General features: G+C 46.4%; 1 protein-coding gene across 2 annotated transcripts; it reads left to right on the forward strand.

Moving 5' to 3' along the window:
• The first annotated feature begins 2,273 nt into the window (after positions 1-2,273).
• On the forward strand, positions 2,274-23,083 carry LOC132676839 (pepsin B). Of its 2 annotated transcripts, none has more exons than XM_078451562.2 (9): positions 2,274-2,987; positions 14,741-14,897; positions 16,356-16,473; positions 16,978-17,096; positions 17,779-17,978; positions 19,505-19,627; positions 21,449-21,596; positions 22,460-22,558; positions 22,789-23,083. In XM_078451562.2, exons 1-9 carry the CDS (start codon positions 2,944-2,946, stop codon positions 22,939-22,941), a joined length of 1,161 nt encoding a protein of 386 aa, XP_078307688.1. In that variant the 5' UTR covers positions 2,274-2,943; the 3' UTR covers positions 22,942-23,083. The 2 variants fall into 2 exon arrangements, with proteins under 2 accessions (XP_078307688.1, XP_078307689.1); XM_078451563.2 differs by lacking the exon at positions 2,274-2,987 and adding an exon at positions 7,432-7,538.
• Positions 23,084-26,246: the final 3,163 nt, after the last annotated feature.

Here is a 26,246-nt window from a genome sequence, read left to right on the forward strand (position 1 = left end):
AGCCAGATGAGTTAGCAGCCACTGACACAAAAACAGAAATAGGCATGCCCAACCAGGCCTAGTTTTCAGAGCGCGGGTCTCTGTAAAAAAGTTACAAAGCTAAACAAAGAACCGCTCATAACTCACTCTCTCTGGACACGCCAATTCTGGGCTAATTTTCTTGAACCTCAAGAATCGAGTGTTGACAGAGGAGCCGCTGAGGCTAACAGAGACCAAAATAGAGGATGGCGTGGTTCGGTGTGTGATTACACCAGGGAGCCTGGTTTCAGTGTGGGGACAAAAGGGAGGGACCCCATGGGACATAGAGTTTGTCAGCATTGGTCTCAATGGCCGGGCAGGCCAGCTGGGTGACTTGAGGCCAGTTAGTTAACCTCGGAGTCTCAACGGCTTCAGCTCTAAAATGGAGAGAGTGATGGTACTGAGGCCAGCGGCCAGATCAAAATTAAATGCTGGCATTTTTGTGCACTGGTGCACTGCTGACCTGGTAAGTACTTGGTTACACTTGGTCATCCTGAGAGTGTCCTGGAAGAGATGGTTTCACTGGTGTCTTGAACGGCAGAAGCATGGAAGCTGTGTAGCTGCTGTGGGGAGTACCGCCTTCCTCATGACAGCATGACTGAGGTCATGACAAGTGACCTCGGTTGGCACTCGTGTCAGGCATGAATGTGTTTTTTGGTCCGACTCCCGTCTACCTCCATGGAAACTCTCAGGATGGCCTTGGTCTTCATGCACGGCTGTCCCTAGCCAGCATTTTGCTGCGGTGACACATCTCGAGTGGCTGGCACAGATGGGCAGGCACCCCAGGCCGAAACGGGGGAGAAGCTGGAGTGGCCAGTACACAACCAGTCAGCTGGTTAGTCCTCTGGCGACCTGACTCGAAAATCTGCTTAGCCCAACCTTCGTATCTCCTCCTTCTGCCCTTGCAGGCTCCTGGATTTCATCAGCGTCTTGTCTTATGACTTTCACGGAAGCTGGGAAAAGTTCACAGGACACAATAGTCCCCTGTTCTCTCTGCCTGGAGACCCCAAATCTTCGGTAAGGAAAGATCTCGAGGGGCCCCGACACCTGCCCCTGAGCCCAGGCCATTGGCCGTCAGTAACAAGGAGGGGTTTGTGTTCTTCCCACCTGCAGGCACATGCCATGAAATACTGGCGGAATCTGGGGGCACCCCCAGAGAAGCTCCTCATGGGGCTCCCCACCTATGGACGGACGTTTAACCTCCTCAAGGCCTCTAATAATGGGCTACAGGCTGAAGCTAAGGGTGTTGCGCTTTCAGGAAAGTACACCAAGCAAGATGGCTTCTTGGCTTATTATGAGGTGACAGGAATAGAGACCTCTGTCTATTAGTCAGGTCTCCATCCTCTGTTGGGGCAAGAGCAAAGACAACAGGGCAAAGGCCAGGGTGATGGCAGGAGGAAAAAGAGGTAGTTTACTAGCGCAAGAGAAATCCACTATATAAAGAGAATCTTAACTGTTATACAAGTCAATCCTGACTTACTATCTGGCCTAAATAAAAACTATTAGTACCTGAAATAGATATAATTTCAAACATTTGCAAAAGTAAAAGAATAGTATCACCTCCTCCCTTCCTCTGCCACTACCACCTACCCCTCACCAGCTTCAATCTCGAACCGCTCTTGGCCCATCTTGTTTCATGCCCGCTCCTTGACTCCCTCCCTCCCGCTACGAGATTATGTTGAAGCAGTTCCAAGACCTCCTCTACTACAGATTCTTTCCCCTTACCCCGATTCCACTCCCTGAATCCCTATCTCAACATAGCTTGCTACTGAGTGGAGGAAAGAGACTTGGACCCAAGGGAATATAAAACATAAGAGAGGACAATAAGAGGCACAGAGTGTGTGGCTTAGGGATCTGGAAAGGTCTCATGGAGCAGGTAGCTTTAGAGCAGGGCTTTGGAGCACAGGAATGATCCTGATGGGCAGGAATGACAGGAGGGAAGGGCCCCGCAGGCCAAGGATGACGGGTACGGAGGCACATGGTGTGCATGGGTGCCTTAGGTAGGAGTGGAGGCACAGTGCTCTGCGCTGACTGGGTAGAAATGTTTTCCTGCTAATCCAGTGAAGCGTGGTTATGAGTGATGGCATAGTTGAAATAATGGTCTTGAAAGACATTATAGACTGAAGACATGTTTGATAGACAGAACCTTTAAAGAACAGAAAGGAAGGAAGGAAGGAAGGAAAGAAAGAAAGAAAGAAAGAAAGAAAGAAAGAAAGAAAGGAAGAAAGAAAGAAAGAAAAAGAAAGAAAGAAAGAAAAGCCTCAGACATTGGCTTCTGCAACCAGCTTGAATACTTCTGCTTCTTTGTGGCGTATGGTTTCTAGCACAATGCCGGGCACCTAGCCAAACTCACATGCTTGACTGATTGTAACAACCCAGTTCTCCTTACTTGTGAGAAACCTGAAATTTATTAGAGATTCGCAAGCTAGTTTGATGGCCTCCAAGACTGGGCCCCTTTATGCTGATTTCTAAAGAAGACAGGAGAGGTTTGTTTATGGGAACTCTCTGAAAAAGATACAGGTTTGGTCAAGGGTCAGATAGGTTACCATTCGTAGTTTGATATTGGCATTATTTAGCAAACGCTGATTTGATTTTTAAGGATGTCAGCCACTCCTTGTTTCTCTCTTTCTTTCCATCACGGACATTAGAGAAAGGAACATATTTTAATACGAATTTGCTCAGAAAAGAGAGGAGGTCCTTTGTGAGTGGCTTTCCCCTCCCTCTTTGGTTTGCCTCTTCTTATTCCCTGGCAAGGGATTCTTGGATGCTTTGTCACTGGGAAAAGAGCAGTTTGCCTGCTGGTGCTTCTCTCCATGGACTTCCCGGAACTAACCTGGTGATCCTCCTGGCAGATTTGCTCTTTCGTCCAGAAAGCGACGAAGCGCTGGATTGACTATCAGCAAGTCCCATACGCCTACAAGGGGAATGTGTGGGTTGGCTATGATGATGTCCTCAGCTTCAGTCACAAGGTAAGACATTGGTCCTTTCTTGCTCCAGCATATAGTTTCCCTCTGGCTTCCATGAAGCTCTTATCTGTACGGTGTGTGTGTGTGTGTGTGTGTGTGTGTGTGTGTTTACTGGGTGGAGGTGAAAAGGTGAGATTTACTAGATCAGGTGAGTTTCAGGCATACCTGACCTAACTGGGGTTTCCTAAATCCATCTATCCAATCCTCTTCTTCTTCCTTTTTTTTTTTTTTTTTTTAACTTTTATTCAGTTTTGAGAGACAGAGAGAGACAGAGCGTGAACAGGGGAGGGACAGAGAGAAAGGGAGACACAAAATCTAAAGCAGGCTCCAGGCTCTGAGTTGTGAGCACAGAGCCCTATGTGGGGCACGAACTCACCAACGGTGAGATCATGACCTGAGCCAAAGTTGGACACTTAACCAACTGAGCCACCCAGGCGCCCCTTAAATTTTTATTTTTAAGAGAGAGATAGAGAGCAAGTGGGGGCACGACAGAGAGAGAGGGAGACAGAATCCCAAGCAGGCTCTGCATTGTCAGCACAGAGCCCCATGTGGGGCTCAAACTCATAAACCAAGAGATCATGACCTGAGCCGAAATCAAGAGTCAGATGCTTAACTGACTGAGCCACCCAGGCGCCCCCTGCCCCAACCCTCTTCTTTGGAAGAAAAGGAGTCGCGGTTTTGAGGGGAGAAATGACTTCTCTCAGTTTATGCAGATTTTTGGCAACAGTTTCTTCTTTTCTGCTTGGGCCAGATAACTTCACAACAGCTAAATACCAATATGAGGTAGAACTTGCTAAGCGCTCCATGAATATCACTGAGATGTGTGTCAGGAGTAGGGAAGTCAAGGAGGGCTTCCTCAGGGAGGTGAGCGGCAGGAGATGATGACATGGGGTCAGAGAGTGCTGAAAGCTCATTCAAAGTAGGTTCAAAGAAAAATTTGGGTGGGGCAGAGAAGTTTTGTAAAGCGTAAGAGAAGGCAGTAAAGTGCAGGTCAGTTTATAGAGGGACTTGAACGCTGGCAAAGACGTTTGGACCTCTTCTTGCAGGCATTTTAAGGCAAAATCAGGTTTCCGTGCAGGTACATGACCTGCAAGTTTGAAACCTTTAGAGCCTAACAGTGAGCACCTCCTCTCCCCATGCAAGCAATGTTAAATGAAGTTGAGTCTGGCAGGTTTTTTTTAATAGTGAATTAAAACAGAAATGACATGCTTTGGTAATTTCTGAACCTGCCTCTGCTTTGGAATCACCTGAGACTTGATAAATGTAGAAAGATGTGGCTCCACCCCTGAATATTCAGCAGGTCTTAGAAAGAATCTGGGAACTGTTTTTACTATGTTTCCATGTGATCCTGCTGTAACCGGTTTGGCATTTTGGAAGCTCTGAGAGAGACTCGGAAGTGTGCCGGTGACATACTGAGGGTTGGACCAGGTGGTCGGAAGTGGAGGTAGGGTCTGAATGAGAAATTGTCAGCACTTGGCAACTGCCTGGATATTGGGTCTCATTAGAGAGAAGTCACAGTCTACTCTACTACAGGTGATGCAGAAGCGACAGGTGTTGGCTGTTCTTTGGGGGAAGTTTGGGGTAGAAAGCACAAGGTGATAGGGCAGCATTCGTGAAGACCCACCATGTACCTTCTCTGTGCACAGCACTGGGGGAGGCCCGCTGTGCAGAGAGAGGTGCAGAGTATGGCTTTCAGCCTCCAGGATCTTACTCCAGTTTGGGAACAGAGGACACACACAGAAAAATCCAGTGACTCAGTGGAATTACCCAGTTGGATGGAATTCAATATATGATCCACAGGACATGGGGGAGGGCATTGACCTGTGTGTCTGGGGAAGCCTGAGACCAGCAGGGATGGTGTTCTTGCATTGAGGGGCAGTTACTGTGCCTTGCAGAACTAGAGGGGAACAGAGCCCCGTGTGAGGGTGATTAAAGGATTTCATCACAGAACCCCAGAGCTGGAAGAAACCTCAGAGATCATCATCGGGAGATAATTATCCCTGGATTTCTCAGCGTTTCTGCGCTGTCTGGGCATTCTGAGCAAAAGAAACAGAGCAGCTATAATAAAAATAGAAAGCTGCCTTCCCCTCTTCCCCCAGAGCCTTTGCTGACTTTCAGAGATTGTAGAAGTCCCCTCCCCAGAGGGGACTTGTCTACATCCCATTGAAGCTCTCAAACCGTCCAGAGGGGAGAAGGGTCCGATTTGCCAGCTGTCTCACATAAGTTCAAGGCTCATAGTTTCAGGATCCCTCTCCTGTGCCGCAGACCTCACTGCACGTACAGGTGTATATCTGGCCTTCGCCATGTCATTCTTTGGGCAGTTAGGCCATGGGGGGCAAAGTCAAAGTGCTGTTGTGATTGGTCTTTTGCCATGAGTAATAATGGTCTGTCCTCTGATCCAGAGGTCATGTGTGCGCACACGTAAACTGGCAGGCTAATTTGTTGGTTTGTAAGCAGAGTAAAATCTCAGAATCTTGATAATTTCAGCTTATCTATAATTGGGTTCCTCCTTCTTCTTATTTTACATTTGGGGAAAGTAAATCTCAGAAAGGAGCCCATTGATTTGGCCAAGTCATGTAGTTATTTGGATGTGATGGAGTCTGTCTTTCCCATCAGCCATGACAGAGAATACTAGCAAAGTAATAATAGGACCCGGATTTGGGTCTAAACCCTGCCATTTAGTTATAGGTGAAGGGTTTTTTTTTAATGATTTGTAAAAAATATTTTATTTTATTTTATTTTATTTTATTTTATTTTATTTTATTAACAGAGAGAGATGCAGAGGTGGGGTGGGGTGGGGGAGAGAGAGAGAGAGAGAGAGAGAATCCCAATCCACGCTGGGCATAGAGCCTGACTTGGGGCTCAATCCCATGACCCTGGGTTCATGACCTGAGCTAAAATCAAGAGTCAGACACTCAACTAACTGGACCACCCAGGCACCCCTATATCTGAAGTTTTAAAAATCATGGACAAAAGCCTCTCTTTTCTTATCTGTGGAAAGGTGACAGTATTACCCGCTTTATCTCTTCTTTATAGTGTCACTGTGATATACGGTGTGAGGAAGTGGTTTTAAAATAATATAGCAACATCTGTGTTTCAGCATAATGACAATAATGATTGGCACTAGGACCCTGGTGAGACAGTTTTCATTATGTGCAAGGTTTTGATCCAAATATTTTACATGTAGGAATTCTTTTTTAAAAAATTGTCTTCCATTGTGGTTTATATACACAATGCAATACTACTCGGCAATGAGAAAGAATGAAATATGGCCCTTTGTAGCAACGTGGATGGAACTGGAGAGTGTTATGCTAAGTGAAATAAGTCATACAGAGAAAGACAGATACCATATGTTTTCACTCTTAGGTGGATCCTGAGAAACTTAACAGAAGACCATGGGGGAGGGGAAGGAAAAAAAAAGTTAGAGGGAGGGAGGCAAACATAAGAGACTTTTAAAAACTGAGAATAAACTGAGAGTTGATGGGGGGTGGGAGGGAGGGGAGGGTGGGTGATGGGCATTGAGGAAGGCACCTGTTGGGATGAGCACTGGGTGTTGCATGGAAACCAATTTGACAATAAATTTCATATAAAAAAATCATCTTTAAAATTGTGAAATATACATAAACATAAAATTTGCCATTTGGCCCATTTTTAAGTGTCCAGTTCAGCAGCATTAAGTGCAGTCACATTGTTTTGTAACTATCACCACCTTCTATCTATCTCCAGAACTTTTCTTTGAGAGAGAGAGAGAGAGAGAGAGAGAGAGCAAGCAGGGGAAAGGGACTGAGGGCGAGAGAGAGAGAGAGAGAGAGAGAGAGAGAGAGAGAGAGAGAGAATCTTAAGCAGGCTTCATGGTCAGTACAGAGCCCAATGTGGGGCTTGATCCCATGGCCCTGGGATCATGACCTGTCCCGAAATCATGAGTCGGACACTGAACCAACTGAGCCACCCCGGCGCCCCTATCTCCAGAACTGTTTCATCTTTCCAAACTGAAACCCCATTCGCTTCTCCCTCACCCCCGATAGTGACCACCACTATGCTTTCCATTTATGGGAATGTGACTCCTCTACCTCCTACGAGTGGAATCGTACAATATTTGTCCTGTTGTGCTGGGCTTATTTCACTCAGCATAATGTCTCCAAGCTCCATCCATGCTGTAGCATTTGCATGAAGGGATTCTTTCGTTCCTAAAAAATATCGGAAATGTTATCCCTTTTTTTTACAAACGAGGCAAAGGTTTGTGTGACCTTTTCAAGATCCCTTAGCTAATAAGTGGTAAAGGCTAGATTCAAATACAGGCTGTAACTACCAACCATGCTACTGTAGTGTTTCCTGAGGGTCTGTCTTCCGTGTTTTGCCATTGTACCCAGTCTGGGGGATGGCCAGCACAGCAGGTTGACTGACTACTCCTTTTTCAGGCAAGGTTCATAAAAGGAGAGAATTTTGGGGGAGCCATGGTGTGGACGTTGGACCTGGATGACGTTAAGGGCACTTTCTGTGGCACTGGCCCTTTCCCCCTTGTCTCCAAGTTGCGTAGTTTCCTGGCGCAAGCTGGTAAGTACCTATGGCTTAGAAGTGGGGTTGGGAGCTGTATAACGAGGCTCTTTGAGATCTGCAGGCTTCGGTGAGACAGCATGGCACCGAAGGAAGAGAACAAACTTTGATGTTAGGCCGGTCCATTTCCTTGGCTTAGAGGCAGGCTCCATTTGACCCTCTGAGCTTTGTTTTCCCTATCTGCAAAATGGGAATGATCCTTATACTCATGACATTATTATAAGAACTATATGAGATAAGAAGTGAAAACTGCTGGCTCAATGTTAGCGCTCAATATATGTCAGTTTATTTCTCTGTGGCTTCCTCCTGCTTTCGTGGGACAAGGGCCAGAAGAGGAAGTCAGATTTCTTTTGATAACCTCTTTGATAGGAGAGACTGCCCTGGTAGTTAGGAGATGGAATCTGGCATGCTACAGCTACAGCATCCTTTGAGATGATTTATAACTATCATTTTAGGGACAAGGACACTGGGGCTCAGAAAGGCAATACTGCTAGTCAAGGGCAGAGATGGGACTTCAACCCAATTCTTTACCAAATGCTGTCAGGAGTGGTCTCCTTGCCCTCCTTGTTGTTCCTGGTGCCTTCTACCATGGGGAACACAGGAGGTTTCTGTTATTAGGCCTTGGGGGGCAGCAAGGTCTTGCCGAAGGTGCCATCAGTAAGGTCAAAGTGAGGCCTTAAGCATAGAAAACTGGCAGGCTTCTCGGGGTCATTCCCCAGAAATGTAAATGTGCTGAGTGCCCATAGGTGCCTGGGATCATATCAACATGATGAGGTGAGGGAGCAGGGCTTCAATGTGGTGGGATTTTATCTATGCCCTCAAGTCAGTGCATTATGAAATCCTTCACTTCTGGATTTTGGAAGCAAGTACTTCAGCCCTGGAGTGGTCGTAGTCCTGCCAGCAATTAACAGGATGGGGAGGAAGCGGTAGGACTCTCATCCTGTTCCGATGATTTCCTCTAGAGTTCAGCTCAACTCCTTCACCAAAATTTTGGCTCTCAACTGCTATGAATTCTTTAAGAACTGACCCCGAAAGTCCGACTGGAACCAATGATATGGGGCTTTTGTCCTCAGAAGGAAAGTCTATGGCTTCTAACACCCATAGGAAGTCTGCAGATATGACTACAGGCCACCAAAGTGGGATTGTGACCCCTACGAGTGAAACTATGTCCTTTGGAAAGCACACTGTGGCTGTGGAAATGAAGACTGAGACCCTTGGAGAGGCTATGACTCACGGAGAGATGAGTATGGTTTCTATGCATGGTCAGACTAAGTCCCCTGGAGAGAAGATCGTGCCCCTTGGAAAGAGAGCTGTAGCCCCTGGAATGATGACTATCCCCTCCGGAAATATTACAGTCACTCCTGACAGGCAGACCAAGACTCTTAGAAGAGAGCCCACCACTTCTGAGGTGGACACAGACCACCCGGTTGGTCACATTGGTCTTCAGACAGAAGCCCAACGCAGGAGGCCATCCTCTGGCCCTGTCATCTAGCCCCAGGACACATTCCTCTTGCTTTGGACAACCCCTGTGTTCCCATTAATGGGAATGAGTCCTCTGTCAGTTCGATGACCCTTCCAACAAGTGCTCTCTCTCTCTCTCTAAAGAAAGAAAACCCAGAAAACTCTGCTGTGTGTCAAGGAGCCTAAGCTCTGTTGAAGGCAGAAGCTGGGGAAAGCCCTTATCTTTTCTTGCAGATCCCCTGACAGGAGCTGCTCTTACCCAGACATTCATAAACCATTCATGGTTATGAGCAGGCCCCAAAGCCACAGGGAGTTCGTCTCTTTTCTGTTGAATAAACTGGAAACACAAGGATCCATCTGAGTTCCCTGGAGTTCTTTTCTTGAAATGACCTGAGCAATGCAATTGTCAGCTCTGCCTTTCAAGTTCACGTTCCCCTACTGCTGTTTTTGGAAGGAGGGAGTTTGGGTCTAGCCCATGCTGATGTTTTCCAGTGTGGATTATGTTGCTTCCCTCTCTGCCTTGAACAACACTCACTTTGCAGGTGGTCAGAGCCAGAATCTCTTCCAGGGCGGTTTCCCACAATCCTCTTATGTCACACCGGTGTAACGTCTCCTCCCATTAATACATCAGAACTACTCTTTGCCAAGGTCACTGGTGATGCCCACGTTGTTAAATACAGAGTTCAAGTCTCACTTCTGATTCTCCTTGATGCAGCAGCAGCACTGGCACACTTGGTCACTTTGTCCTCCCTGATCCACTTTCTTTCTTTCTTTCTTTCTTTTTTTTTTTTTAATGTTTATTTATGTTTGGGAGAGTGAGTGTGTGAGCGAGTGGGGGAGGGGCAGAGAGAGAGGGAGACAGAGGATCTGAAGTGGGTTCTGCACTGAGAGCAGAGAGCCTGAAGTGGGGCTCAAACTCACCAACTGTGAGATCATGACCTGCACCGAAGTCGGACCCTTAACAGACTGAGCCACCTTGGCCCCAGTGACACACTTCCTTAACTATGCTTCCGGGTTTTGATTTTACCTGACTGGTCATTCCTTCACAGCGTTCTGTGCTGATTTCTCCTCTTATCCCTGATCTCTTAATGTTGGGGAGCTCCAAGTCTCTTCCCTGGGTCCCTTTTCTTCGGTATTTACATTCACACCCTCTTGGTGTTGTCCTCTAAGCACATCATTTAAACAGCATCTGTATTATTGTCAAGAGAACAAAAGTGCAGAGAAATGTCCGTAGTACACTATCTTCCACGTAAGGAAAAAGGGGACATAAGAAAACACACGTCTGCTCGTTTGTGCACAGAGTAATAGAAAGTAACAGAAAGATTACGGAAGGAAAGAAACAGAATAGTAGCAGAAAGGATAAACACGGAAATAATGAAATCGGTACTGGCAGGTGTGGAGTGAGGGTGGTGTGGAGAGAATGGGAGATCAGGAACGGGGTACAAAGGGTTGGGGGGCGGGTTGCCACTTACCTGAGTACACGTGTTTGTGTCATTCTGACTTTTCGAACCATGAGAGTGTTTCACATCCCACAAATAAATAAAATCAAGGATGGTGGTGGTGGGGCTAGAGCAACTCAAAATTAAAGCACAAACAGCAAAAAATGTATTTAGCCGTGTTAAAAATGCACCAACAGCGTAATCACATTGAAGGAATTAGGGAAGAAAAGAGCTAGCCTTAGTCACTTTGGAAAACGGCATTTTGCCTCCTTATTGAAAAGCTAAAGAGGAACCATGGACAAATACTGGCCTCTAGCAAATTTGCTTTTGACACGTATATTCTGAAACTGCTTTCTATGCATTCCAGAATTAAACACAGAAGGAAATCCACTGTGGGTAAGAAGGGCCATGTTTCTCACTGCCAGAGAAAGTAGTTACAAATAGGAAAACAGAAAAGGCTAGAAAGAACCCTGTGGCGTTAGGCTCAGAAGTATCAGTATGAAATCATGATTTAAAACTATATATGGATTGGTTGATATAGAAATATGTGTATCCATACATATATTTCCTGCTTGGACCACTAGAAGGGGCTACAGCAGCGACATCCGAATAGGCCCCATACCTTGAGGAGAAGGTGCCCAAACATCCCCGGACTAACTGGGGAAGGAGGCCTGTGTATACTGCTCCTGTCTCCCCTCTCCTGGTGGATGATTCTGAGTGGTGATTCCGAGTGGAGGCCGCTGGGCTGAGGACAGTGGGTGATGTTTCAAGACCAGGCTTCTACAAGACTTGACTCGCAGGTGGGAGAGAGAAAAGTACTCAAGTGATGTACCTCTGGGAGCAGCCAGTGGCTGGTCTGTGCTTCACCATTTCATCTCATGCTGAGGAAACAGACTCTGAGAGCTCATGTACTACTATCTCGCTGCAAAGAAGCCTTGGTAAGTGCTGTAAGGGAGCCTGGAGTAAGGAATGGCAGGTGGCCAGAGGCACAGATGTGCGATCAAGTCCCAGGAACACCTGGCAAGGTTTGACGCGGATGGGCAAGGGGGCAGGACGCGAGCTCCACGGGCATGACTAATGAGCGGGCTCCGGTTGTCTCCGCACAGGAAGGTGATCTGTGGACACCATGTTAGGAGCTGTTGTCACTTTCTCATTTGACTTTGAAGAGTTACATAAAAGGTTCCCAAACCCTGTTTTTGTTGAGTTAGGAATATTGCCACCAGGAGGCAGCAGCATACAGGGTTACATTTTCTCTGCAGGTGGGAAGAAAAACTAGGAGAGTAGAAAAAAAGCAATTAGAATACCTCTGTACAGAAAATGAAATCAAATCTAAATCTGTCATTGTCTTTAAAGTCGATACATTTGGAGCACCTGGGTGGCTTAGTCGGTTAAGCATCGGACTCTGGATTTTGGTTCAGGTTGTGATCTCATGGTTCCTGAGGTTGAGACCCATGTCTGGCTCTGTGCTGTCAGCACAGGACCTGCTTGAGATTCTCTTTCCCTTCCTCTCTCTCTCTGCCCCTCCCTCGCTCGTGCTCTACTCTCTCTCTCTCTCAAAAATAAATAAATAAATAAATAAATAAATAAACAAACAAACAACAACAACAAAATACAGTCGATGCTTTTGTGCACATTGAAGCAGAGAAAGCATGAGCGCCCTGGGCTTGGAGGAGGGGCTGTGCTGAGATACAGGTTGAGTCCAGACAAACCAGACTTGAAATCCCAGCTCTGATTAACTATGTGATCATGGGGTAGTTAAATCAGCTTCTAAGGTTGTTACAATGGTTAAATGAAACATGTATCTGGTACAAAGCCAATAAGTGGGAGTTACTGATATAAGCATATCTTCTGTAGACCTTCAAGTTTCCATTTTAGTATTTCTTGGAGCGCCTGGGTGGCTCAGTCAGTTAAGTGTCCATCTTTGGCCCAGCTCATGATCTCGTGGTTCATGAGTTCAAGCCCCACGTCAAGATCTGTGCTGACAGCTCAGAGCCTGGAGTCTGCTTCAGAGTCTGTGTCTCCCTCTTTCTGCCCCTCACCCACTCACACCCTGTACCTCTCTCTCTCAAAAATAAATAAACATTAAAAATTTTTTAAAGAATTTCTTTGTATAAAGAAAGAAATATGAAATTAGAAACTCTTTAGGTTTTGTGCATAGCTCAAAGTGTTCAGGAGTAGATTCATGACAAAGTTCCAATAATCTCTCATGCTGCTACAACTTTATGTAGGGAATCATTTTATAAACTGGCTACTTTTACCACATGCTTCTAAAACACTACAATCTAGAAGCTAGTAAAGTGTTACAAATAGGAAAACAAATAGGTACAAATACCTACAAATAGGTAAAGTGTGTACAGAAGGTATTCAGTGTGTCATTTCCAGGATTAAAAAAAATTAATGGTTCCTTAACTCTTTATGGAATATAGCCCATATTGCTTAGCATGGCATACCGGGTCTGCCTTACCATCTGGTCACGTCTGTGTAGACACCTAGTGCTGTGCTCCAGGAGTTTGATCCGGGTGCTCCAAGGTGTGCTCCATCAGTATGGAGCATGATAACAAATAGTTCAATGGACTAGAAGTTAAAATACTGTGGATACTGAACATACGTTGCTTTAATACAGTTTGGCAGAATCAAGAGTATTCCGATTTTAGCATTACAGGCCTTTCCGTTGCGATGGGTCCTGAATAGAAAATAATTTCCAGAGCGACAGTTAGCATGATGAGGACCACTCAGCCCCAGTGCAGGTTCTTGGGCTGGGTCCTGGCTTCCGAGGAGCCACGTTGAAAATTGCTCTTCTGGCCACGCTGGTCACGATGTTCTCTGATTTCATCACAGCACTTCACTCCTGGGTGCCGTTGTCCAGGCTCTGCTTCTGCCGCCAGTGGATTTTCCACTTTCCTTACTTTCTCAACTACCATCTGGCAAGATCCTTCCTCAAATGTTACCTCTTCTCTGAAGGCTTTTCCATCCTTCCAGAAGCTATCACTCCTTGTCTCTGCTTGCTTTATCATACTGTTCTTCTCCCTCTTGTTCACTCAACACATATGTGAATGCTAGGCTGTCAGTCATTTGACAGGATGCCGACTTTGCATACAAGGACCATTTCTGATTTTATTTTGTGCTCCCAGAGCTTAGCACAGAGGTGAGCACAGAGTAGATATTCCATAAGTGTTGGCTAATTGTGAACTAAGATATAGAAAATAAAGATCAGTGTCATGGACTGTGAGAATCGCATTCAGGAGACTATAGATGAGTCTGATGAGAGGAACAAGAAAGAAAAGGGGAAGAAGTGGAGAGTCTATTGTAAATCTCCCAAAAGCACATGGACTTTGGAGTCAAAGCACAAATTGTTCCATTGTTTTGGCAGAAGTTGCCAGCACCCATTTCCCGGTAGATGTGGGCACCAGGATCCTTTGTTCCCAGTGCATTTCATATTTGTTATCACATCCTAATCTGTGGATTCGATGAGCAAATCCACTAATTGCTTTTTAAGTTGACTACAGAGTGGATAAGAAAGGCCATGATACTTACCAGAGGGAAAAACAAACAGAATCCATGGACTTGTAGGGGCACAAGCTGGTACAAAGGTTAAGAAACTCACGTGCTTTCAGATGAAAAGAGCAGGGAGATCAGGGTATAAAAGAGAGATCCAATCTCCCTCTGTGTGTCCCATCCCTTGGGTCTGCCACTGTGTCCTACGTGTCTCTGGGCCATTGAAATCAACGCCATGAAGATCCTGGTCTTGTTGTTGGTTTGTCTACACCTCTCACAGGGTGTGGAAAGGTTTGTATGGGGATTCAGCTTCAGCCCTGAGGGAGCATCAGAAGCTATGGTAGAGCAAAGGCCTCCCATACAGATCTTATGGAGAGGCAGTCAGATCATAGTTTGGCACCATGAACTGAAAAACCCAGGGAGCCAAGACTTACAATGGATGGTGTGTGTGTGTGTGTGTGTGTGTGTGTGTGTGTGTGATTAAAGGTGGGTTGGTGTTTTGTTGGACAAGAAGGAAGGATGTACAATATCTATAAAGCTTAGAGGAAGGACTGGGAAGGAACAGATATTTGTTCTGTGTAAACAATATGTAAGCAGAAAACCCCAAATACATATTGCAGTGCATTTTCATGCTGGAAATGCTGGAGTGACTGCAGTGGTCAGAACTCACTAAAATCCAGGAGGATTTCTTATAAGAGGCTCTTCTTGAGTAGAGTATAAGAAGGTTTGAAAACCCACATCAGATTAATGAAGGCATTGCTTTCATGGGGAAGGTGAGGGTCACTCCTTTTGCCCTATTCTCTGCAGAATCATTCTGAAGAAAGGCAAGTCCATCCGCCAGGTGATGGAAGAGCGGGGTGTACTACAGACTTTCCTGAAGAACCACCCAAAGGTTGATCCAGCTGCCAAGTATCTTTTCAATAATGATGCTGTTGCTTATGAGCCCTTCACCAACTACCTGAATGTAAGTGAGGGTCAAGGTGGTGTCTATAAACCTTGGCTGAAAACCATTCTCAGATACTCATTTAGACCTCTCATTAGCTCTGATTTTGGACTTTTTTAAAAAAAAATTTTTTTTTTCAACGTTTTTTATTTATTTTTGGGACAGAGAGAGACAGAGCATGAACGGGGGAGGGGCAGAGAGAGAGGGAGACACAGAATCGGAAACAGGCTCCAGGCTCCGAGCCATCAGCCCAGAGCCTGACACGGGGCTCGAACTAGCCCAGAGCCTGACGCGGGGCTCGAACTCACGGACCGCGAGATCGTGACCTGGCTGAAGTCGGACGCTCAACCGACTGCGCCACCCGGGCACCCCTGATTTTGGACTTTTTACTAAACCCAAGTCTCTCCTTCCTCAGGAAAGTATCCGGAGAAGTTATGAGTTGGTACCATTTAACACTATCATATTCCCTCTCCTTCCTTCTTTCCTGTCATTACTGGCTCACTCTCTAAAGCTCCATTTACATGGTTAGGAGATTCCGAATGACCATGTTCCAGTCAATTGAGCAATCGAAAGGAAGTCCTAGTAATGAGCTGTAGGGGAAAGAGGGAAAGCACAGGCAAAGCAGCCAGGCAAAATCTCCATAGCTCCAGATGCTATGTAGCTCCCTATTTGGGAACATACACTGGTGCTCAGAGCAAGTATTTGCATGTTCTTGAGACTGCAGTGTCTGCTTAGGGCATCCCAACACACTGGTGTCCTATGGACTGTCTTTAGTGAGATGTTACATGAGTGTCAGATCTAGAAGCCACTTCAGGAATCTCCTATCTCAAGTCCCACTTTTATAGATGGTGGATGAAGAGGCAGGGCAGTGACATGACTGGCTAAAATTCACTTAGAACTCAAAGTGTGTCTCAGTGAAGTTCTCTTCTTGCTTTTCCAGCCACCTGTCTTTTTTTATTTCTGGCACCTTGGCTACTAAGTGACCAAGGGAGGAGAATGGTGTGGAAATATCTAACACCGGAAGAGAAAGAGGTGTGTGTGTGTGTGTGTGTGTGTGTGTGTGTGTGTGTGTGAGAGAGAGAGAGAGAGAGAGAGAGAGAGAGAGAGAGAAAGAGAGAGAGAGAGATGGGGAAAGTGATGGGCACTGGGAATGGAGAAAAAAGTGACTGCTTCTCCAGCTTTGCATGTTCTGGCATAGAACGGCAAATCCATGGAGGTATCACCTTATGGCAAAGGAGAAAACACATTTGGAAGAAGAGATTGTCTTGCCAGACTAATTCTCACCTGGTCAAAATCTTGCATATAAGGACAAAAATGGAGAATATCGAGGGGGTCTGGCTCCAGAAGTGAAAGAGAATTGCTGGAAAGAGAAGAATATAATTTGGCCACAATGTGGTTTCTAGTGAGTCAACTTCATCTCAATCTTTAGGACATGGCTTGGCTGCTTAATACACTGGGGTAACAAACTTTTCTTTGCAGTCCTACTACTTTGGAGAGATCAGCATTGGGACACCACCACAAAATTTCCTGGTCCTCTTTGACACGGGTTCATCCAACCTGTGGGTGCCCTCCACCTACTGCAAGAGCCAGGCCTGTTGTGAGTATACCACCATCACCACCCACCCATGGATAGGAGCAGAGGGCGACGCAGAGTCGGGATTAAGCACAAGCCCATCATCCAAGTCTAGAGTTCTTGGTGCATATCCATGATCTCAGCCTCCTTAAATTCAGAACATCTGGAAATCTTGCTCTTGGTCTGTATTTCACAAGTGCTGCATCTCTAGAAAACAAAAGAAGTAGACCAGGGCTTCCATTCCTTTCTCTATTGATCCCTTTCCTCAGCTCTCTCCTGTGGGCCCCAATTCCTGGCACTTTTGAGTTGACCCATGCTTCAGGAAATGGTAGGTTGGAAGGAATTGGGGCAACATCTGTTTCCCAAGGGGACAGACTTTTCTGGGGTATTGATTGCGTTCAGCCCAGAGTCTGAGGCTGAAGCCCAATCCCAGGCTTGGTCTGATGGTCCCAGGCCATCAGGGATAAGTGTCCTCCGTGTATTTTGGAAAATGTGTTAACACTAACATTGCATTGTCTCTTTGCACAGCCAATCACAACACATTCAACCCCAGCATGTCCTCCACCTACCAAAACAATGGGCAAACCTATACACTATATTATGGAAGTGGCAGCCTGACTGTGCTCCTGGGATATGACACTATGACTGTAAGTGCTGTTCTCATCTTTCTGTGGGTCTGCCATTTGGTTCCCCTTTTCTAGACTCTTAAGCTGTCAGAGATATCAAAGGTTGTTAGTTAGGTACACATTTCTAAAAGCCGACTCTTGGAAAGAGTGCCACAGGCCATCTAATTAAACCTTTGTCCCAAGACAAGAATTGCCCCACAGCAGTCCTGACTGCTGCAGGCTCTTTACATTGTGCCTCCCCCTTGAATTTGCTCCTTGGTCTTATCTGCCCTCCTCAACCACCTGGAGCACATCTGCTTCCTCCTCCACAGGACTTCACTCTGGGTGCTTGAAGACCTTCCTTTCACTATTTTCTTTTCTTTACATCAAGCACACGCAGTTCCTATGTCATTTGTGCACACAGATTGTTCGATATAAAACCAGCCACTGTCCTTTCACTGTCCATGGAAGTGGAAACTCTAACTCCAAAAAACAATGGCCTCTACTTTGCCAACACCCACACTCTTCTTTCCAAGACATGTATGTTTGGCTGATGCTGTTGTCCCTTCTTTTTCCATGCCCCACGCTAGGACTGAGCCAACTCAATGAAAGAAGCCAATTTCTTCTCCTTAAAAAAGGGTCTAGGTTCCATTCCCCGGACACCTAAGTCTGGGAAGGATTTGTCTACCCTGAATTGTTAATCTTTTCTTTTCACTTGTCTCAGGTTCAGAACATCGTCATCCATAACCAGGAGTTTGGTCTGAGTGAGATTGAACCTAGCAACCCCTTCTACTATGCAAACTTTGATGGTATCCTGGGAATGGCCTACCCCAACCTGGCAGTGGGGAATAGCCCAACAGTCATGGAGAGCATGGTGCAGCAGGGCCAGCTCACCAAGCCCATCTTCAGCTTCTACTTCTCTCGGTGAGCATCTTTGCCCTGTAGGGCTCAGCAAATGAGGCACTGTGGGGGCTTTTATTTTACTTTATTAATTTTTTTTAACATTTATTTATTGTTGAGAGACAGAGTGCGAGCAGGGGAGAGGCAGAGAGAGAGGGAGACACAGAATCCCAAGCCGGCTCCAGGCTCTGAGCTGTCAGCACAGAGCCTGACATGGGCCTCGAACTCACAAACTATAAGATCATGACCTGAACCGAAGTCAGATGCTCAACCGACTGAGCCACCCAGGAGCCACTGGGAGGGGGGGCTTTCAACATCAAACAAGGCCCAGGTTTTAACATATCCTGACATAATGGGGATAACTTGCCATATGCAATCCATTTATTTTTGAAGATTTGTAATATATTTGGGGGGGAATTTTATTTAAATGCACTAGAAGAATTTTTATTTTAGGCCATAAGCCATAAGATGACTCTTTTCTTTTTTAAAAAAAATTTTTTTAATGTTTATTTATTTTTGGGAGAGAGAGAGGTAGAGTGAAAGCAGGGGAGGGGCAGAGAGAGAGGGAGACACAGAATCCAAAGCAGGCTCCGGGCTCTGAGCTGTTAGCACAGAGCCTAACGTGGGACTCAAACTCGTGAACATGAGATCATGATCTGAGCTGAAGTTGGATGCCCAACTGACTGAGCCACCAGGCACCACAAGATGACTCTTTTCTTAAAAATGGACTACAATCCCTCAACATTTAATAAGTAAATGTGGAGATTGTTGTATTAGATTCACCAAATTCAGAGCTATAGGACCAGCCACATGATCACTTCTTAATACAATAAATATAAATTTAGAATAAAGAGAACTATAACAAAATGATATTTATAAGAACATATCTGGCTCCAAAAAGAGTTCTTGTAGTCATCACTTATAGGGGTGAAGCCATGACTCAAATGCAAATACCTTGGTCACAAATCCAGTACTTTTCTTACTCTGCTGGCCTTGAACTCTTGTGGCAAACTTTACTTACTGCTTCATCTTCCTAACCACATGATCCCCAGGGGACCTGAGTCCAAATGTTCAATGACTGGCAGGCCCAGGTTAGGGAACAGAAGAGGCCTGAATCCTCTTAACACCGTCTAGTTACCAACCTGAGCACGACAGGAGCATCCCCATCACTGCCCACTTGAGATCTCTGTCTGTCAGGCCCCCTCCAGGTACTCTCTGAGGGGTTTCTTCTTGTTCTCACTTTGCCCTCAGGAGGGTGTCCCTGGGAGGCTTTTAGAGTTTCTTTTCACAGGCCTGGTTTCCAATCCCATCGCCTCTTTTATGGGCATAGTCTGTGTTTCCAGTTCTCTGATACTCTGGGTGTTCCTCTGAGGAGACTCCTCTCCCTTATGCCTTAAGCCTGGCGGAGCCTGAAGAGCAGGTCAGAGGATGGGACCCCTCTTCCTCTTGTTCCACTGTGTCTGAAGGAGAGAGGGACAGTGAAAGGGGAGGGAGGGGCTGCCTGGCCATGTGTGTTGTGGGAACTCACACTCTTCTCCTCTTCTCCCTAGCCAACCAACCTATGAGTATGGTGGAGAGCTCATCCTGGGAGGAATGAACAGCCAATTTTATTCTGGTGAGATCGTCTGGACTCCTGTCACCCGGGAAATGTACTGGCAGGTTGCCATCGATGAGTAAGTACAGAGGAAAGTTCCTATGGATTATGGACACCCCTAGAGTGTCCCTCTAGTGTGACTCTATCTCCTGTTCTTGTCATGGCATAAACCCCTTAAAGAGAATCAGCAAACCCTCAGGCTGATTATTCCTGGAGCTCAGTAGACTTTGGCATCTAGCTCTCGACTGAACTTTTTGACTTGGTCACTGAGCCTTGCCATGTCAGCAGGTTGGTCATTCCTAGGTCTCTGTGAATCTACATCTTTGTTCCTGGAAGCTTCATTATCCCAATTAGCATAGTCTTTACCGCTTCCTTCATCAGGAAATGTAATAGCCGTCATGGGTGTTTTCTATGTGCCCAATGTGCTAAATATTTGTTGAATATATCATTGCATGTAATCTCCACTACAACACTATAAGGTGGTCAGCAGTATATTTCTTTGCATAGATAAAGAAATCAAGGCTCAGAGGTTAAGTAACTTATCCAAAGTCACACATTTCACACATTTCGAAATTTGAGCCCAAGCATATTTGATCCCCTAACCCACGATCATGAATCAGTTACTTCTACACGCCAAGCCTTCAGGAAATGTCCATCACTGCCAGATAAAGATACATGTCTTTGGCCAGTAGTCGAGACCATCCAACAGCTGAGCCCTACCTATCAGAACAGCCTTCCCACCACTTCCGGATGTGCAGCACGGACCTGACCATGTCCTTGCACCTCGCCATGACTTTCTTGCTTCTTCTCTTTTTTTTTTTTTTTTTTTTTTTTTTTTTTTTAATTTTTTTTTTTCAACGTTTTTTATTTATTTTTGGGACAGAGAGAGACAGAGCATGAACGGGGGAGGGTCAGAGAGAGAGGGAGACACAGAATCGGAAACAGGCTCCAGGCTCCGAGCCATCAGCCCAGAGCCTGACGCGGGGCTCGAACTCACGGACCGCGAGATCGTCGCGGGGCTCGAACTCACGGACCGCGAGATCGTGACCTGGCTGAAGTCGGACGCTTAACCGACTGCGCCACCCAGGCGCCCCTTGCTTCTTCTCTTTTGACTGTAACACCTGAAGTGGTCCTCGTGTCCTTGCACATCCTTCTGCGCCCAGATGAATTATTACCTCCCTTGAAAAAGCCTCTCAGGGACCCAGTCTTTCAGTCCCATAGTCTTACCAGCTTGCATCTCCTCATGTTTGGGTATGTCACAGTGCAACCAGCCCAATGTGAAGAGTAGAGAGAGAGGTAATTGGTTAGGTGTCTTATTCACCATTACATCCAAGTACCTTGGTTCACCAACAGTACCCAAAAGATACATGGACTGAAGAGGAAGGGTAGAGAAGGAGCCGGCGACTGAATCACATAGGACCACATTACGGAGATTACCAGCTACTGCATTAAGTGGTAGCTTAACGTATGGTGTTGTCTCATGTCTCTTAGAAGGTACTCTTTAAAAACAGTGAATACAATCTGCTCCTGTTTGTATCGCAGATAATTCTTGCAAGAATGTCTTGCACATATTAGATGCGCAAGTGATTTATGAAGTGATACCCAGCTTTGGCACTGTGTGGACCTCACATAGGTAGATATAGAAAGGTAAGACACAGAAAAAGGAAGATAAGATAAAGGAAGATAAGCCCTGCCTCCCCAGGCCTCTCAGTCAGAGCTGGAAGGGTTACCCGACCAAGAAAGCACAGCAACATTATAAGGGCAGCTGTGTCGTGGGGTGGCCAGGCTTCCTAGAAGAGGCAGAAATGTCGGAGCTCCGAGGTTGGGGAGATCAGGGTGAACATGGCACAGGCGTGTGGCAGTAGTCCACTCATTTCTCTTGTACTGGTGTTCCTCTCAGGTTTCTCGTTGGGAACCAGCCCACCGGCTTGTGCTCCCAGGGCTGCCAGGCCATTGTGGACACAGGGACCTACGTGCTGGCTGTGCCCCAGCAGTACATGAACTCCTTCCTGCAGGCCACAGGAGCCGAGGTGTCTCAGTACGGTGATGTGAGTAACCAGAAGCCCAGGATTTCTCTGCACACTGATGCAGCCTCAGCACAGGAAGAGGGGTTTGGGTGGGGGACTAAACCCCTGGCAGGACAGATTAAGTGGGGACACAGCATGGCCTTTCAGGCATGAACCCTCAAAGCAAGGAGGGGTGAGGGGAGGGAGTAACACCAACCAGACTGTGAGTATGGGCTGAATGGTTGTCAGGAGGGACGGCTGTTCCATTGCAGCCCTAGGAGCACATTTCACCTTGGTGTGGCCAGTGTCATTTGACGTGTGCCGATAGAGGCAGGCATACCACATTTCCCCATTCCACCAAGATTTCTTTTTACCTAGAAATACTCCTTTGGCTTTTATCTGAGCAGCCTCCCGTCCCCACCCCTGCTCCCCTTGTACACACTTCTGCAGTTTGCTCCTCCAGCATGCAAGAGTCTTGTTTAGTCAGACCAAATCTTGGCTCCTCAGGGTGTGTGTGTGTGTGTGTGTGTGTGTGTGTGTGTGATGAGTACGTGGACAGGTGCACACAAGCAGGGATATGAATTGTGTGAGAGCGTGCTTTTACAGGCTGGGCCTGTGTTTCTTCTCTGTAAGTTGCACTTTCTGAAGGTAGAAATCTGTTCTGGAATGAGTCTAACTCCTTACGGCCGTACCAACACATCCCAAACCTGAGATGTGCTCAGGGAGACCCAGGAAAGCAGAGCACCTGGTCAGTGTTGTGCCTGGGAATCGGGCTTTGCCTTCCATGCTCTCAGCCTCTGCTGGAAGGTCAGGAAGGAAGTCTCACAGGGAAAGGGGGATTGGGGCCCTTTGTCTGGGCCCCCCGTGTCCTGGCACGCTACAGCTCTGCCTCTCCTCTCTCTCAGTTTGTGGTCAACTGCAACTCCATACAGAGCATGCCCACCATCACCTTCGTCATCAGCGGGTCTCCTTTACCTCTGCCTCCCTCTGCCTATGTCCTCAACGTACGTATGCACTCCGGGCTCCACGGACATGGGATTGGATTGGCCCAAACGGCTGTTCCGTGTCCCAGATCATGTCTGGACACCTATGGGGAGTCACCAGTAGCAGGGCTGAGGGTGAACAAGAAGCCAGAGGACCCTGCAAGTGTCATGGAATATAGGGTGGGAACTTCCTGTGGGGAAAGACTTTTATATGCAAAAATGTTATATCCCTATGTCTTTTGTCTCTTCAGAACAATGGCTACTGCACCCTTGGGATTGAGGCCACCTACCTGCCCTCCCCCAGTGGGCAGCCCCTGTGGACTCTGGGAGATGTCTTCCTCAAGGAATATTACACTATCTATGACATGGGCAACAATAGAATGGGCTTTGCCCTCTCTGTCTAGACAGGTGAGAGGCAGCTGTCTCCACCCTCACTGCAGGACTCTGGGATTACCCTACAGTTTCTCTGGGCTGACCGCAGCATTTTAGACTAATCTGACCCTTCTGTGCACTAGAGTCTTACTTCCTGCAACTAATAAATCAAGAATCTCCAAATGTCTTTGTTGCTCCTTCCAAATGTCTTCTTTGCCTTATGTTTGTAGTAGTTTATTCTAAATTGAAAATTAGCGCCCGCTCGTTGGGAAATCTGTGAATTGACCAATGGGAGAGAACATGGAGCAGAGATCTCTGAGTGAGGACCCACTGCACAGACCTTAAGGACGCAACAGTCCCTTCATGACGAACTCTGGCTGGAGGTGACCAGCTCTCCCAGCCCTCTCCCTTCCAACACATTCTTCTTTGCATTCTTAGACAAGAACGTGAACCAGAGTAGTCTCTGACTCAAGAATTTTAGAGAAGAAAAAGAAACTTTAGAGAACATTTCCAACTGGTGCTCTGAGAACAAATCTGATCAGAAAATGTGGTTCTTTTTGAAGGGAGCAGCACAGTTTTAATGAATATTTTCTGGTATTTTCATAGACATTATCTTCCCTATGGTGCTTTCAGGCTGCTCACATACGCACTTTACCTGCCTGGGCCTGACTGCTTTTGAGTTTAGAAACCCCATCTCATTTTACAGTGGAAGAAAGTGAGGTGTGGACAGGTAGTCATACAGTTAGTGTTAAAATCAGATCCAGATTCAAGGTATTAAATACTTTTATTGTGCTGCCACGTGATGAAGTCTGCTATGTGCAAGCCATGGATGCATGCAATTATAAATGAGGCGTGGCGTTGGCTCCCTAGGGATTTTCTATCAAGTAGAGCCTCTGGCTCCAGAGCGGTTTTCTGATGGCAGGAAGACCAGTAGCTGAACTTGCCCTCCACGGTAGGTTATGAGCAATCATCTGCAGTGGGTTCTTCGACCGCAGTAATGCTGCCTTTGGGGAGCTAAGAACTGGTGTGGCTCTGGGACTCAAAATTGTTTCCAGAAATGTAATTAGAAAGATGTATCTGGGAAGAAAGATGCAAAGAATTCTCAGTCCAGATGTGCATGGGTGGTGGTGGTGGACGGAGGTGTGCCTTTCTCCACAGCATCGCATCGTTCCCCTCTACCGACATTATGATGTTGTTGATCTAATGGAACTGACTAATGTAAGCACTTTGGCCATTCCTTTTCCTTTTTGTTGTGTTTCCTTATAAGAGATACAGACTTTTCTTTTTCAATTTTTTTTGCCAAAGGGACTGATCTCAGTTCAGCTGCAATTCACCTACATCCTCACCATCTGCCCTGTCAGCTACTGTTCCTGCCTCAGTATCACCTCTATTCATTCTCTAGTGGTTAGCCTCAATGATATAAAACCATGATCTTTCATTAGTGGTAAAATTTCTGGAACGTTCTCAATCCTGAGATACAGAAAATCCAAGTTATCATGAGTAACCTGAAATTCATCAGCAGGGGACCATCCGTAGTCACTGGGAACATATGGCATTGGTAATGAGGGCTGCTGAGGATCAGGACGATTCTTGTTAGGGTGTGGAATTAAGGTAGCAGTAGAATGTGCTAGTTTAGAACAGATCCATCACTAACTTTCCAGAAATTAGAAATCTTCGTGGGAAACAGTTGCCATTTTTATTGTCTATTTGTTTGCTCTCACTCCATTCCTAGGTCTTTGAGAAGGGGGTTTGGCTTATAGTCTTACCTCACCAAATTGGCCCATTGTCTGCCTTCCTCACATCTCCAGCCCCAAAACCAGAGGGAGAACTGGCATCCCCAGAGTGTTTCTGTTGCTCCTTTCCTGGTAGCCCACGGAAAAGTCCCAGGGCATGGAGATGGTGAGTTTCAAGACTTCCAACTCCTTCCTTCTGGTCTTCCCGTCCGGGTGTAGCTATGAAACTTGTGTGTTACTTTACCAACGGGTCCCAGTACCCAGATCCTGCCAAATACATGCCAGAGAACGTGGGACTGTGCCTGTGTGTAGACCTCACCTATGCCTTCACTGCTTGATCAATCACAAGATCATGCCCTGCGAGTGGAATGATGATGTCCTATTTCCCAGTTCCAGGCCCCCGAGCAGCAGTCAGTACTTTGTTCTGAAATACCTGGGAGAGTCACAGGACAGACACCCTGGGTGGACACCCTGGACAGACACCCCCAATTTTTTTGCCTATCTACTCACACTAGGGCATGGAGGAGTGAAGAGAATCTGGCTCCAGGGTATTCTCCTCCAGCCTCCAACAATAGCTAGTACATCAGCCTGCCAAGCTATCCACTGCATGAGGAACCAGAGAGGCCTCTGAGGACCCACAGCATCGTTACCCAGAGCGCAAGAGAGCTTGTTGGACGGACACTGTGTTCTTTGGAGATTTCTGGGAATAGTGAAGTCTTATTTCATTCCTGGAAAAAGTTCAATTCATTGTCTGTGAGAACTGAGTTAACAGATAATCAAAATGCTTGGTTTAAAAAAAATGTGGTTAGGGAATTGTGTATAAATACTTCTGATAGCATAGACTTTTGTGGAGGTTGGGACACTATCACAGGAGGCAACAGCCCTCAGCACCAGGGTTCCGCTGACCATGGAGAGGTTATCTATGTCAACACTGTAAAGCAGGCATCTTGGGTTAGGACTGGGAAGCAGACATGGGAGGAAGGTGGAAGGGAATGGGCTTGAAGCCTTAAGCTAAATGTCCCCCCAGTAACTGGCCATGAAATATTGGTGAGACAGTGGAGTTCCTGCTGAGAAGCTCATCATGGGGGTCCCCACTTATGGATGGAAATTGTGCCCACTTCTTTGAATGTGTCTGTGGGAGGACCCTCCTCAGAATCTGGGTCTATCAGACCCTACACCCAGGGGGACTGGCTAATGGGCCAGCTATGAGGTAACCCCCCCCCCACCACCGTCCCCAGAAGAGGCTTAGGGGAGACTCTGGCCAGTTGGTGAGTGGCATTAGACAACTTCTAAGTTCCTTCCAGTTGTAAAAGAACTCTTGCTACATTGATTGCCCATGTCTTCTGTATACCCCAAATGGAAATGAAAAGCATTCCCCAGGGAGAGATAAAACATCTTGGCAAATGACGGGGTCTTGCTATATGTGACCCAACTTCAGTTTGACTTATATGAGAAGTAAACTCCTTTTAAAAAAAATTACTTTTTAATTTACAACCAAGTTAGTTAGCATATAGTGCAATAATGATTTCAGGGTAGAATCCAGTGATTCATCCTCTACATATAACACCCAGTGCTCATCCCAACAAGTGTCCTCCTTAATGTGC

Source organism: Panthera onca, chromosome C1 (genome assembly GCF_046562875.1).
Source record: "Panthera onca isolate mPanOnc1 chromosome C1, mPanOnc1 haplotype 2, whole genome shotgun sequence".
Taxonomy (NCBI): domain Eukaryota; kingdom Metazoa; phylum Chordata; class Mammalia; order Carnivora; family Felidae; genus Panthera; species Panthera onca.

Excerpts from the sequence above, each read along its gene's own strand:
- LOC132676839 (XM_078451562.2), top strand. The coding sequence starts at position 2,944 with ATGTGTGGGTTGGCTATGATGATGTCCTCAGCTTCAGTCACAAG. Across the intron at positions 14,898-16,355 it reads CCTTCACCAACTACCTGAAT|TCCTACTACTTTGGAGAGAT; the intron begins GTAAGTGAGGGT and ends TTTTCTTTGCAG. Across the intron at positions 17,097-17,778 it reads TGGGATATGACACTATGACT|GTTCAGAACATCGTCATCCA; the intron begins GTAAGTGCTGTT and ends CACTTGTCTCAG.